This window comes from Metarhizium acridum (assembly GCF_019434415.1).
Source record: "Metarhizium acridum strain ARSEF 324 chromosome Unknown scaffold_577, whole genome shotgun sequence".
NCBI lineage: Eukaryota > Fungi > Ascomycota > Sordariomycetes > Hypocreales > Clavicipitaceae > Metarhizium > Metarhizium acridum.
This window is the reverse complement of record NW_027094045.1, coordinates 795,477-810,237: the sequence shown is the minus strand read 5'-3', so window position 1 is coordinate 810,237 and position 14,761 is coordinate 795,477. Positions and strand designations below refer to the sequence as shown.

Sequence of the window (14,761 nt, the reverse complement as noted above, 5' to 3'; positions counted from 1 at the left end):
GACTGCCGCTCTCGAACTCGTCGGTCAGTTATCCGCGGCACCTCCTCGGTTCTACCGAGGCCCAGGATGATGTGTCTGCTGGTAGAATAAGAAAGAAACTAATAAGCCTTTGCTTAATAAGAGAATTTTGAGGCGATAAGCTAATATTAAAAGTTAATACTATAAGATATTATATTAGCGTGTTTGTAAATAATAAAGCAGAGGTAATTATATCTCACTTAACATTATTCATTGTTATCAAGTATTATAGAAACACCAATAAGTGCTATACAAGTTATATAATATTAGAGGAGAACCTTTTACGTTACAAGCAGAATAATTAATAGGGAGACTAATCATCTTAAACTAAAGAACTCCAAGGCAAGCAGAAACACCTTGAAAAGGCCTACAAGGACAAGTTGGTTCGAATATGCGACCAGACCCCTTTTTTTCGCGTCTTAACTTATTACAAAGCTGCGTGCAGCTTGGTGCGTTTATAGGGTGGCTTGTAGAGGAGTTTTTACAGACACATTTGGAGACACATTCCTCTCGTTTAATCAACTTTCGCATTCTACCCGAAACTAGCATAAAAACATCTCGATCAACGATCAAATCGATCGGTTGAGGGCGAAATCGATACTATATCAATCGAGCGGCGAACCACATCTTGCACGGCCGATGAAGAGTGCCTAGAGATCCCGGGAAGCTCAGGGGTGCCATGTTGCCAGTAACTCCTGCTCGCGACCAAGACCAACCACGGTTCAAAAGCAACATGCTAGGAACGGATGCCACATTTCCTAGCAAACGGCTTTCGTACTCTCCACTATAGCTGTCTAAGCCTAGGCCTTCCAATCAAGTCCGCGACGCCGTTTATTGGGATGATCCTATTCTTCTGTTAGCAAATAGATACGTATATCAAATAAGGCTTCTCACAAGTAAATTACGGAAAATTGCACTTCTAGTCGCCTCTTCTTTGTACTTTGTGATGAAGTCCGTGCCAAGGCTTTTCATAAGCGCCAATGCCCCTTTTGCAGCCGTTCCCGGATCTTGTTCAGCCAATTTGACCTAGTATTAGAGGTATTAGCACCTCGTCTCGCGATTCTTACGGTGTAGTATATGGTAAGTTATGAGTATACCCAGTTCTTGCATTTTTCCATCATATCTATTGCGGCAGCCGTCATTTCAATCTTCTGAGCGTCGTCCAAAACGGCCCCTGTAATAAATTGTCAGACGGTGAGAAATAACACCAATGAAATGGGAAACTGACCGGACGATAGCACTTTCTTTTGCTCCTCAATCTTGACCATAAGACGTAAAATCTCGAGAGCCTTGAGTCATGTGTCAGTCTAGATGCACAGATTGAACGCTTAAGCTCGCTTACCCATATATGCGCAATAGTGTAATCGGGAATTTGTGGACTGTCGTCCAATTGATTGAATGCTGGTAGGACGGTGTATTCATTGAGAAGGGGCCTATTCAAGCTGTTAGCAAGTGCGCTACTCCTTGGCATTGAGCTTGGCCATTTCTTACCCGTAAGCATAGTCCTGATTGCAGGCATGCTTCTCGAACTTGTCGGCCCACGACTTTACCTGGCCGAGCACTGCCTCCACAGATCCAGCCGAGATGTCCTTGGGTGCTCCTTCATCTCTTTCCATGAAGATGCCCAACTCTCCTTGGTAGAATAGTGATACTTCCACATTAATATGCTTATTTACTTCTTCCAGCTGCTTCTTGGCATCTACGCTTAAATCTGCCTTGACACCCCAAAAGCTTAGTGAGGCTTCGGCACTACACAAACAAGTATTAGTACTAGTTTTGCTTGGGACCTGTAAATCTCGGGCTGAAAACACGCGGCAACACTTACTGTGCCTTTAGGTCTGTTGTCTCGGTGCCGTCTTTGGAAGTAAAAGTTATGCGGGCAATCATCCTGCCGCCAGTTTTAAACCCTGTGTTTCCGCCCCCTTTTAGCTCATGGAAGAATTGGAACGGGGAATTGTTTGAGATGCTTACCTTGAATCCATCGATCACCAAAGACTTTGGCAAACTTCTCTTTTTTGTATATGTCTGTGTTGAACCGGAATCCACCAGGCGTAGGTATCTGTCTCTCTACATCAAGAAAAGCGACATATGTCAAGCTATTCTGGGAGAACTATGACTACTCTTAGTTTTTTTTTAGCTTGTATTTTGTATGCGAGAGTCTTTACCTTTGCCTGGTTTAGGTAGTTGCCGGATATAGAAGCGCTCTGGCCCCAGCCAGAGATGGTTGCACCGCCACTTATACCGAGGGTCTTTAAATAGGAACTGTAACGCGCGTTAGCCAAATACTTGGATAACTAGACGCACCGAGCGCGTACTTGTAATCTTCTGTCAACTTGTACTCTTTTCTCAAAATACCGGGGCACCTTGCATTCTCAGCCCGAGTCTGTATTTCATTCGTTTCGATCATTTTGGCTTTTCCCTCTGCTTGCTTCTTCATCTCCTCCTTTAGCTCCTTTATTTCAGCAGCGACACGTTCTTCGATCTCGCTTGTCTCGGGCATCGTGAAGTATTCCTTCATGTCAATGTTTGCAAAGTCCCCTGGTCCAGTGCTAGGTGGCGTGAACTCAAACATTGTTTTCTCAGCTTGAAACGTCTCATTGGCTGCAGAACCATCTTCCTGATCCCTCTTCGCATTGTCACGCCAGACAATAGCATCGAAGATTCGTCCCTTTTCTAGGAACGAGTTGTACCTAATTTTCTTAGGTTAGAATAACAAATTCACTTTTCAAGTTGAAATAGGCTTGAGTGAATTACCCTTGTCCCTGGCGTAAGATGCCAACACCGTTCTTCTTGTTCCGGTTGCCCGCGTCTACGGGCGGGTTTTCGCCCTGGCCTTGGTCTCGTTTCCCAGGTTCAAGGGTGATGATTCGATCTTCTTCCACAAAGTCAACCTGGATGAAGAAGAATCAGCTTTTCAGACGACTCTTTACAAATATTAGTAGCCAATGTAAAACTAACATGTTCGTGTTGCTTGATTTGCTGAAGCACTTCATCAGAGAATCTACCCGAGTAGCCGTGAAAACCAATGGCATCTGAGCGATAGGTATGTTTAATACCCTGTGACTGGTCCGTATCGTCCCTGCCGTCTAGGTTTCCTTTGTGCATTTGGTTCACCCAGTCAATGTGCCTATCGATGTGATCATTTGTCAACTCTCGCTTGAAGACTACAATATGGCTGAGAAGAGTTAGCAGGATGAGTTCCGCAACGACCTAAAGAACTTTTATACGCCAAAGATTAATTTCTTACCCAGATGGTTTGGTAGCGCTATTCTCGGAAGAATCAAGTGCTGCTGCTCCCCTTTGAAGCATAGTAGGCCCGAGGGCAAGCCCCCAATACATGAGCTTCATTGCGCAAGTCTAGCAAAGGTGCGCAATATAAAAATAAATGTAAAATCAGCCAAGGAGCAGTAGATGTTGTTGAATGATGGAATGCTATGCTGCAGAGGAGATTCAAGGTGGTAGAGGGAGGTTTTATAGGCGATGCAGTCAAGGCAGAATTTGATATCAAAATCATAGTCCACAGCGGCCTGGCCTTGTCTGCAATGCAAACAAGAAATGCCAAAGCTCCTGGACCCTAGTGTATTAGTGTACATGTTCCCTCTTGATCCCTGAATCTGCCTTCTACTTGGGTGAACGTGGGCATTCGAATGTATCAACACTAGTTGGCGTGGAGCCACTACTGCTTATATCTGCCGCGCCATATTGCCAGTCGGCTATGGACTCATGGAGGTCGCATGATGCTGCACTCCTGGCTACACGTGGGATTGCTTGATTCCACCAAAAACCAAACGAGAACCGAGGCCGCTAGTGGAGCAGCTCTTGTCACACGAAAAAATACCAAAAGACGGGCGTGGCCGCGCCATGGTATTTTGTGTCTGGTGTTATACCCCATTGTATCAATCCCTTGCGACAGCTTTCGTACGGGCCCGGCGCGCCCCGCCGTGCCGACCTGGGCATTGAACGTGGACTGGTCCTTCGCTTAAAGCCATCTAGCCAGGTGGTTGAGGGCGTTTTACAGATGATTGGGACCTTTTCAGACCTGTGGCGAGAGCCTTGGTAGGCGTTACTATTGATGTGAATAGGCTTACTAGAGCCGGTCGTCCTTTTCCGTGGACATTTGGCCTGCCACAAACCACAGAGCTATCAAGTGTTTTGGCCTCAATATCCAGGCACAGTTTTCTATAAGGGGCAGTGCACAGTGTGTTCGTACAAAGTCTATTTGCATGGCAACCCAAGGTCGCCAGCCCGCGCAAAAAGCCGGAGAAGCCCAAACCGCTTTAAATTAATGCCCCTTGGCTGTGGGCTGGTATAATTCTCTTACTCCCGGAAATATTTTGGGAATTATGCTTCCGCTTTTCCCAAGCGACTTCATACCATTATACATGATACCATGTGCCAAAATAGCTCTGTAGCCGGGTGTCACCTCCCAAAGCCCAGCTTTGCGGTGAAAAGCGATAGCCGGGGCTTGTGGAATCATGTCAACTGCCGTCAACGGTTTGCCTATTCCAGCAAAGAGCACTAGACAAGAGGGTCTGGTTGGACCTAGCTTATCCCACGCGGCGCAATTTATAACCCGTAATTATGCCGTAGTTGCACGGATAACTGGGCACAACGCTAATATGGGTCTGATCTAGTACCGTTGACGTCTGATTGGAGCTGTCAACTGGTGTTTAAGAGTGTGGGGGGAGCGGTAATTTAGCGGGCCCACATGTGATTTATATTCTTTACTATATACCCTTACGCTTATTTTGAATAGTAGTAATACGTGGAAACTACATGACAACTTTCTTTATTTGCGTGGTTAGTTGCGGTCCCCTGGCCTAGGTACGGCTAAAATACAATGTTGCTAGATGCCCTCCATCTAGCCCCCTCTTTTTTTTTTTTTTTTTTTTTTAATAATAATTAAAAATTTTAAATATTTTCAAATACATTCATCTCGTCAATTTGAGAGCTAAAATATATCATTACTTGACGCGTTTATTAAAGCCAGCTTATTACCAGGGTGTTACGTGGAAAAAAACATATCAGAGTGTGGATACCAGTCATTTAACTGGATTTGGTTAGTAGACGTGTATACAGCCTTCTTGGCACATTCGACACACTGGCCTGATCCGGTGCGTTACGAGCTCAACTAGGACTAACTATTCCACTATTCCACGCTGTAGTTACGGCCGGCCCGCGTGTCGCCCTCCCAGACTTTACCATAGCGACAGGACGCATGGTCTCATTCCACGGGGAGGCCGGCCCCCCTTAATGGTGTTCTGTAAACGACTGGTAGGTTAGTTCTTGCAGAGTAAGAACGGCTCTCCCCAAGACGTATGTACCAGGCTCGTATATCTGACTCATAAACATGCGCATAATCGCATGGTCCAAGTATTCATTTTCCAAGAAACCAAGCCCTCTTGGCGCACATTCTAGCTGAAAGACGCGCAAGCATGGAGGACAGCATGTCTCTAGCCTTGTATGCCCAGCTCTCTTATATAAGGGCGGCCAGCCCGTCCTAGTATAGCCGTACCACCAGCTGCATCAGCCATGAACAAAGTCATTGGTTGAACATATTACCAAATCGTTGTCAATCGTTTACAAAGTCATTACTTGCTTATTACTTGCAACATGAAAGGCTCGGCGGCCCTCGCTGTGCTTCTCGGGCTGGCTTCAGCCAGTCCGACGCCGACGGCCGAGGTCCAAACCCAGCACAAGGCACCTTGGAATCTCCGAACAATCTCCCATCGGTCTAGTCCTAGGTTTCCGATGGTCAATTTTTTCCGCAACTTCAAGTACTACTATCAATCCTGGCCAAGCGACAAGACGTACTATGCGTATGTTGTTGATTCAGGTGTTCGAATTTCACACAAAGAGTTTGAGGGTCGGGCTGAGAACCTTTGGACTGCCTTGAAAACGAGAGATGGCAAGGACGATTTTGAGGATAAGAGTGGTCACGGCACTCATGTTGCTGGAACCATTGCCGCCAAGACATATGGTGTGGCCAAAACTGCCCGGGTGGTTTCTGTCAGGGTCCTCGACAAGGAGGACCGGGCGCCAACGTCGACAATCATAAAGGGCCTAGAGCAGGCCATCTCCGATATCGCAAAAAAGAACCGCCACAATAATGCCGTCATTAACATGTCGGTGGGGGCGGAGTGCTCCACGGCCATGAACACCATAATTCAGAGGGCGTATAAGCGCCGGGACGCGAGCGGTAAAGGCTTGGCCAGTATTCTTGTTGTAGCCGCCTCCGGCAATGAGGGTGCCGATGCTTCCACCTGCTCACCCGCTTCGTCGAATGACGCTTTAACCGTGGGGGCCATCGATTCATCTTGGAACGTTGTAAAGTGGTCTAATTACGGGAGAAAGGTCGATATCTTGGCTCCTGGAGATGGGGTCACCTCGCTTTCTAGTAAGAGCGACTATGGTACCGAAACCATGTCGGGCACTTCAATGGCTGCGCCCCATGTTGCTGCCCTGGCACTAAACGCCATGGCCGTCTTCTCCAAGTTGAGCAATGAAGTCAAGTTTTATCTGGGACAGACTGCCACCAAGGACATGATCAAGGGTGACCTTCGTGGCGCGCCAAATTTGCTCGTGAATAATAACAATAATGAACAGGAGAGCTGTGAGCGCCGCAGCCAGCCAAAGAATGAGAATGAGGACGATGCTTGTTGAGCAATTGAAAATGCCGAGGGAGTGGAATAGGAGCCATGTGCCCCTGGCTGTCGATGAGTTCGGGGTGTGTACACAAAAACAGATTCGTGAATGGTAGAATATATCAACATGAAGGCTACTTTACTCGGGCCATATGTGTGTTCTACAATATGCCTCGTAGGATACCTTGTCAGATACGTCGCCAGGAGGCGTTGTAATTATCGACTAGAAGTATCACGGTTCAAAAGCAGTCCATGAGGTTGCGGGAGGGACCATTTCAAACACCGCTATAGGCCTCATAGAGACTTGCCCGGCTGAGTCGGTTGTGTGATGACGATGTCGACGACTTCAATTTGGGGGACGGTGGTGTTGCTGCTGCTTCTGCTGCCGCTATTGGCACCAAGGCTCATATCGGTTGCATTCTCTGGTATAGTGTGTCGGTCTGCCGTCAGCTCCATCTCGTCCCATATTGGCTAAGAATCTAAACGACGCCTAGTCCCCGTCGAGTGGGAGATTCGGAATAAGTCGTCGATGTGGTGTCGGTTGATCTTGACTCCAGTCCGTGTGCACATCAAGCCACGGCCAGGTCTATAGCAGGATCCATTGGGTTCAAGTCTAATCTTATCAAATGGTGTATGTATGTATCTTGGCTCGTTGAAGCATTAGGGCCTGCATTTTTCTGAGCCTATCGCTAAAGTTGCTACTATATAGGCTAGTTTTAGCTTGCTATACATAGCTGCTATCGCATTTCAGGCCTTAAAGTGAACATCTATATACTACTGTAATAGATTGCCTAAAAGAGGCGGACTCATTCGCATACACCGCAGTGTTTACAATATATTGGCCGAATTCCTTGAGGATGGCCGGGCCCATAACCATGTCATGACAGATGGGGATGTAAAACGGGGGGTGCGGTCCGCGAGTTTTCAGACTCATATGCTGAGTAGCGCAGGAACTGAATCGTGGACGGGAGTTAAGTTGCCCCATCATCAAAAATGCAGCGTAATATACGGAAAACACCATCCGTGCGTATCGCCGTGGCTATTTTTCCAATGGGGTACTGGTTACTAGACGGGACTATCGACCGCTGGTATCATCAGGGCGCTTGACCAGATCGCACAATCGCACGAGGGAGCATTCCGAACTCGATTACCTATCTCCTGTCTAATATGAAATACCCATACTTTGGAGGCAGCATGCTGCATTTGTGGCCACCATCAGCGTAGGTACACTCTAAGTGGCGAGCCATCATATCAATACCGCAACTCGCTTATAGCGCGGGTCGACTTCATAGGAATTGGTAATCCCCCGTCCCGATACAGAAAGAACTGGACTCGTGCCGCGCGCTCGTTCAGTGTTTCTATACCAACTCAAGGGAGTCTACCAATGACACACAATGGAAACCATATCGATTGCGTCATGGACGAGTTGCGTAGGATGGCTTAGATATCTAAAACGGGCGATATCCAAAGGCTGCAAAGTTATCTGCAGAGACACATAAATCCAGGCGAGACTACCCAAGTGCTCCATGGTTCTTGCAACTAATCCCAAGATTCCCGCCGACGGTTGGTCGAAAGGCTCACGTTAGCCACCTAGAATCGACTTCGCAATGAACAAGTACAGCCGCGACGTTGTGAGGCTTGCGCCGCCTCAACTGCTTCATGATGGTTCACATCGCCCTCGCCCATCCTCAGGGAGTATCAACAGGCGGTCTGCTTTTGTCACACCATCTGCTATCGAGTCCCCGGGCCGAGCTCTTGCTGTCTGATCTCCCATCCAAACTTCATCCATCATGACTTGGGTCTTGAAAATTGCACCCCCGCCTTTTTTCTTACCAGCCAGCGCGCCTAAATATCCCGACTGTCCTACCCTCGCCATCAACTCGTTCAAAGCCGATTCGAAACTCTCCTAGTTCTCTCGCCTCTATCAACATAATACCAGCTCCATCGCCCGCGCCGCCCGGATCGCCAGCCACAGGCGCCCCAGGGCCTTCTTGAATCAGTGGCAGGTCCATGTTGGCGCCGTTTACAGCCGCCAAGTCGTTCTCACCATGATTCGCAGGGCCCAATTCCTCCATCTCCCCTCCATTGTTTCCTTCATCTTGGGCGTTATGAACAGCAGCGCCTGGTTGCGGCACGCGAGGTCCAAATGAGTGCCCGCGCGCCGCGAGCAGCGCCCACTCCAGCACATCCTGTGGAACCGTCTCGATCTCCCGTATGTCGCCCTCGGGCAAGTTGCCTTTCAGAATTCTATACCAAAGGGACAAGATGAGAAACGCGAGCAAGGAAAGGACGAAAAGCGCCAGTACAAACAGGAATATGGCAATCATGGTGGGTGGCACATACGCCGCGGGCTTGACGCATCCCTGCGTCTGGTCTTGTCGGGCTTCCGGCGTCGCAAGCAGGTAGTTTCGTCCTCCAGAGATCATGACCATGGTGTTGAGCAGCATGGCCAACTGATCGGCCACGTTACCGACAGCAGGCGTGTTGGTGCCCCAATACATCAAGCCCTGAAACATGGGCGCCCAGACCCTGAGGTCGTAAAGGGAGGCCATGCTTCGGGCCGTGTTTGTCGCCCCGGGTGCATTCAGGGTGCATTTGAGGGCGTCAAGCTGCACCGGCTCGTCTGGTTCCCAGCTCTTCTGGACGGCGGCGAGGACACCCCAGTCTGACCCGTCAGAGTTGGCGGCAGCCGAGGTGCTCCATGCCACCAGATGGTTAGTGTTGGATCCTGTGCCGGTGTTGTCGCTGTACTCATCGAACCAGTTTGTGTACAGCATCTTCTTGGATACCAAGTCGTTGATAATGGTCACGTTTGAAGTCCCCGCCGGAAGAGTAAGCGACGCCGTCGTCTCGCACTTCCATGAGCCGATGATGTCGCTGTCATCCGGGCAGAACGATGGGTCGAGGTTGACTTTTTTGTATATCCCGAATGGGCAAGTGTTGTTGAAGGCAAAGATCTGCGCATTCTGCAACACGGCTACCGGTCTCCCGTTGACTTGCGAATAAATATCGGGCATGGAGTCGTTGAAAACGAGGCCCTGGCCGAACCAGCACCGGTCCTTTACGGGCTTGCTGACGACAAGGTAGGCAGTCAGGACGTCAGCCGCCTTTCCCAAGAGAAATAGGAGCAGCAATATGGAGAAGCCCACGGTGCCGCCTGCGAGCCTACGAAGCCGGAACGAGGTGAGCACAAGATCGAGGCCGTCGAGCGAGCCAATGACGCTCGTGGCGGAAACCGTGCGGCGGCGGGCGACGACGATTTTGGCCAATATGTGCAGAGCTATCTTGGAAAGCCACGCAGTGGCTGCTATGCAGACGATGAAGTATACTCGCAAGATGACGCGAGCCGTCGCAGTAGACACAAAGGTGATGATCATGATAGTCGCGCTGGAGAGTACGCGGCGTTGATTGAGGCTAAGAGATGGCCTGACCAGAGCGTAGCTCTCCATATTCCGTCGTTGTATAAATACGTCCTCAAGCTCTGGCAGGCTCTTCTCATTGTAGAGCAAGCGTACACGGACTGATAGCTCACATGGCTAGACAGCACACATTCAGGCACCCAATCTTTGGCGTTGTGGCTTCTCGTAGTTTTGCGCCTTCGGCCACCCGGCCCCTTCAGCTCCTTTCCAGCCTCAGAGCATGACTTGTCTTTGGCAGTGACGCAAGCCAATCACCCATCGCGGGCCGCATCAGCTTGCGCGTGAAAGCAATCGTTTCTGAGCGGGAGGTAAAACGGACTATCCGCACCGGCAAATACGTGCCGAACTCGCTTTGCAAGGCCATCGCCAGGCGACGGGGGCAAGAAGTGACGAAGTGGCGCTCTGTGAGTACCAGATTTTTTCTCGCGAGCGAGGCTGATGGTCAGTGTCAACTCTGTCGCGTCACCCTCCCGCCATTCCCAGCATCTGGCTTCCTTCGGCACGACGCGACCACGAGTGGCATACGTGTAGCGATAAACCCGAACCCTAACCCTGGGGCCATTTCCTAATCACGAGTTTTTTCATTTTCTCTTCTTCAAGACTTTGATCACGACCTTGACTTGCAGGAACCCCAGATCAGCAAGGGTTGCAAGCACGCCAAACCCACAAGTCAGCAGAACATGGTGCGACGTTGGGTGAAAAATCTTCGTCCGGGCCATACCTACCTAGGTACGTAGCTTCACATGTACAGAGTACATGTTGTGAACAGCCGTGTTGCCCATATACTCCGTACATCCCGGATTTGACCTTCGTAAAATATCGTAGAGTACCTTTTTTTTTCGTCGACTCACCTGCTGGTTTGATTCAAGCTTTGCCGTTGGTGGCTCGGATGGTTCCGAAACTAAATCGCCCTATCCACGTGCCCCATTCCAAATGTTGAGGGTGGTCACGTGATGAGGGTTCAGCCTCGCGCGATGCCCACAGCATCGCACATTCCCGGCTTATCAGCCTTATTATTAGTTAGGCTAAGACAGTTTAATGTAATTGCTATTTCGTTAGCCTTACCTCCCTTTATAGGTTATGAGCTCTCTTACTCTTAAAGCATTATTATAAACCTTCTATTAACTCTTTCTGTCTTTATCTTCTAATAATTCAAGTGTTATAAGTGATAATTAAGGTTATAGACCGTTTATTGTAGCTTATATATATAACCTACGCGTAAAACACTATAACCGATTAATTATAGCATTATAAAACGATAAGGATCTTAACTTATAGTATATTATAAGCCTCTTTAAGAGACGAGAAGCTATAAAGAGCCTTATAAAACGTAAGAGAGACGAGAAGAAGGCTATTAAGAAGATTAAGGCTAGTAAAGCTTTTAAATTCGTGCTTAAAGCCTTTATTAATTATTAATAGCTTACCTTTCTTAAGCTTTATTATTAAAAAAAATAATAACCGTTAGAATTAAACTTAAAATCTCTTTAAAATAGTAATTTATAGTAAATTTAGCCTTATTAAAGCTATTACCTTAATTATATAATTGTAACGAAAATACTAGCATTTAACACTTTAACTTTATAGTTAATATATTATTAATAATTATAATAAAAGAAAACCCTCTTACCTAATAACTTTACACGAATGGTAGGCTAGAACTTAACGCTACTTTTATAAGTAATCGCCTTAAATACCCGAAATTAATAATTTAGAGTTAACGCTAAAAAGCGAATTATTAAGGTAATAGAAATTTTAAAGTTATTTGCTCTATTTAAGTTAATAATAATAATATAATACATGAATAAAGAGAGTAATTATATTAAGGGGAAACTAAATTAATGCTATTTATAGGTTATAGCGAAATTATAGCTTACTAATATAGCCTTTAAGAGCCGTGTGCTCTTAACTTTACTTTTACTATAACTAGCTAGTAGTTATAGTAACTTTTAATTATAATAGTAAAGTGCTAGCTATACTTACCGTTACACTAAAAGATATTAAAGCTAGGTTTTAAATAACTAACTAAATATATAATACCTAAAGGCTCTTATATAACATTTAATAATATTATAAATTATACAGTTAAATAACAGCTATTCGTTAATACTAGTAATTTAGGTGATAATTAAAATAACGACGATTAAATATCGTATAATATCTTAACGCACACTAAATTTTACTATAAATAAGCATATTAGAGTAAAATTTAGAGACTTCTAAATCTATCTAAGATAACCTATAAGCTTATAAGCGGTTTTAGAAGATCTTATGCTTTATACAAGTAAACTTTAATAGAATATTAGCTTTCTCTTTATTAGATAATACTATTATAGTAAATATTAAGAATTTAGTGGATTTAATTAACTATAATAAATGGAAAACTTTAATTAAGCTTATAGCTCGCATATTAGGTTTGTGAAAGATTATTCGGGGTAAAATAAAGCATTTTAAATTATTAGATACTAGCTTTATAAAATGTAATATATTAATCTTCTTTATAGTATTTTCACGGATTTAAAAGAATCTTAAAGCTAAAGAATAGACTCTAAATAAATTACTAGTTAATATAATGTAAATAATTACTAAAGACGTTAGTATATAAGCGAATATTATAATTATTAATGTTATTGCTTAACTTATAGCCTTTAATTATTCTACTTATATAAAAATACGTGACTAGCTAGATAAATACTAAATTTTTAGAATTAAATTAAGAGAAAACACCCTAATATACCTAAAGTTATCTGGATTAGGGTAATAATAAATGTAATTTAGAAGTTATATTCGTAACTATACGCTCTATGGAAAATTAGTACTATTAAAGGAGATTTAACTCTTAAAGAAATGCTTAAGATGTTAAACTATATAGCTAATAGTAATTAAAACACTATAAAGACTACCTTTATGCTTTAGGGTAATAACTAGAATAGTAATTAAGGCTAGAATAGTAATTAAGTGTTATAAACGACACTACACGAGAGACGGGACGGGACCGTACCGGCTAGGATAGGCACGACCCGTGGGCACGAGAAGAAGGCAGGGGCACGTGACTAGCCACGTGACCTAAAAGGCGATTAAAGACTTAAAGTATTAAGTTAGTAATCTAGGACGAGACTTAACAGGATTAAAGGTTAAGCTAATCGATTAAGGTTTAAAGGGATTAATAGTTAAGCTAATTAATTTAAGACTATAATAAAGAGATAAACGAGTACTTAAGAAGGAGATATTCCTATAATTAAATAGTTTAGATCTCTATTAATTAATCTAAGTAATAGTTTTACTATTAAGAGTTATACTCTTAATAGCCTTATTATAATACTACTTAAAAGCTACTTTATAGCATTTAACTTAACTTACTTTCTAAGAAATAAACTTACTATACCTTAGAACCTAAGCTACTATTACATTTTAATTAATCCTATTTAGTAAGTTACCTTAAAACTTTAAGTAGTAATAACTTTTAATATATTTACTTTAAGCGGAAAGACTATTAACCTTAAGGAGATAATAAAGTACCTTTATAATAAGATTACTAAGCTTAAGAAGTAGAATTAATAGCTTTTTAACTAATAGAATAATCTCTACGAGAAACTTAAGGCACGAGAAGAGGAACTTATAGTAGTTTAAAATCTTACATTTATATTCTCTATTAATAATAATAATATACTAAAATTCCCTAAGCTTAAATTATACGATAATTATAAGGGTAATGTAAGAAACTTTCTTATATAAGCCTAAGCTTACCTATAAGTTAACGAAAAAATCTATATAATACCTAAGTTATAAATTCTTTATATTAGTAACCTCTTAACTAGGAAAGTAATAGAATAATAGGAGCTAACCCTTCGCGTATATCTTAAGCATAATACTAAAGCTAGAGTAAAAGTTATTTATATCTTCTTTAATTACAAAACCTTTAAAGAATAACTTCTTATTACATTTAAAAACCCTAATAAGCATAAAGAAGCTATACGATAGCTTACTTAACTTAAGTAAATCGGATCTATAGCTTATTACGTTAAGGAGTTTAAAGGCATTATAATAAAACTTAACTAGAATATTAAACCTAAAATAAAAGTCTTTTATTAAGAACTTAAAGAAGAAGTAAAGAATAACATTTATTAAGAAGATTATTCTAAGTTATTTAATAACTTTATTAAAATAGTTATTAAGGTAAATAACCGTTTATATAAGTAATATTACGAAAAAAGTTATAGGAAATTTAGATTATATATTAGGTTTAATAAACCTAATAGTAGTAAGCCACGTTAAATATTAATAGTATACGGGTATTACACTAGACTTATAGAACTTAACGCTATAAATAAGGAAAAGGGGAAGACTTATTATAATTATAATAAGACTAGACACTTTACGAATAAATATAAAGCCCTAAAGAAGCTATAAAAGCTAATTCCTAAAGGCAGGAAGCTTTATACCATAAACTAAGAAAACTTACCCACGCGAAATCTTAGTATAGTAAGTAATAAAGGAAGCCTTACATTAATAAATAATATTAGTTTAGATAAAGATTAGGAATTTAAAACCTAACTAGTACCTAATAACTTTTAAGAACACTAAATACCCTCACTAAAAAGTAAACCTTTACTAGAACAAATCTAAGAAGAAGAGAATTATTTAATTAAGAAAAACGAACCTAAAATTAAATATAAACTTCTT

The 14,761-nt window shown here is 43.3% G+C and overlaps 3 protein-coding genes across 3 annotated transcripts; 1 reads left to right on the top strand and 2 right to left on the bottom strand.

The window, feature by feature from the left end:
- Positions 1–1,103: 1,103 nt before the first annotated feature.
- On the bottom strand, positions 1,104–3,366 carry J3458_021108 (uncharacterized protein; the record flags this gene model as incomplete). Its single annotated transcript, XM_066122402.1, has 11 exons — positions 1,104–1,192; positions 1,247–1,307; positions 1,361–1,451; positions 1,510–1,767; positions 1,844–1,925; positions 1,990–2,128; positions 2,184–2,280; positions 2,334–2,708; positions 2,773–2,909; positions 2,977–3,193; positions 3,266–3,366. 11 exons carry the CDS (start codon positions 3,364–3,366, stop codon positions 1,104–1,106), a joined length of 1,647 nt encoding a protein of 548 aa, XP_065972656.1.
- A 2,265-nt stretch (positions 3,367–5,631) lies between these two features.
- On the top strand, positions 5,632–6,681 carry J3458_021107 (uncharacterized protein; the record flags this gene model as incomplete). Its single annotated transcript, XM_007814997.2, has 1 exon — positions 5,632–6,681. One exon carries the CDS (start codon positions 5,632–5,634, stop codon positions 6,679–6,681), a length of 1,050 nt encoding a protein of 349 aa, XP_007813188.2.
- A 1,139-nt stretch (positions 6,682–7,820) lies between these two features.
- J3458_021106 (uncharacterized protein) lies at positions 7,821–10,933 on the bottom strand. Its single transcript, XM_007814998.2, has one exon. It carries the CDS (start codon positions 10,109–10,111, stop codon positions 8,492–8,494), a length of 1,620 nt encoding a protein of 539 aa, XP_007813189.2. The 5' UTR covers positions 10,112–10,933; the 3' UTR covers positions 7,821–8,491.
- Between the last annotated feature and the right edge of the window lie 3,828 nt (positions 10,934–14,761).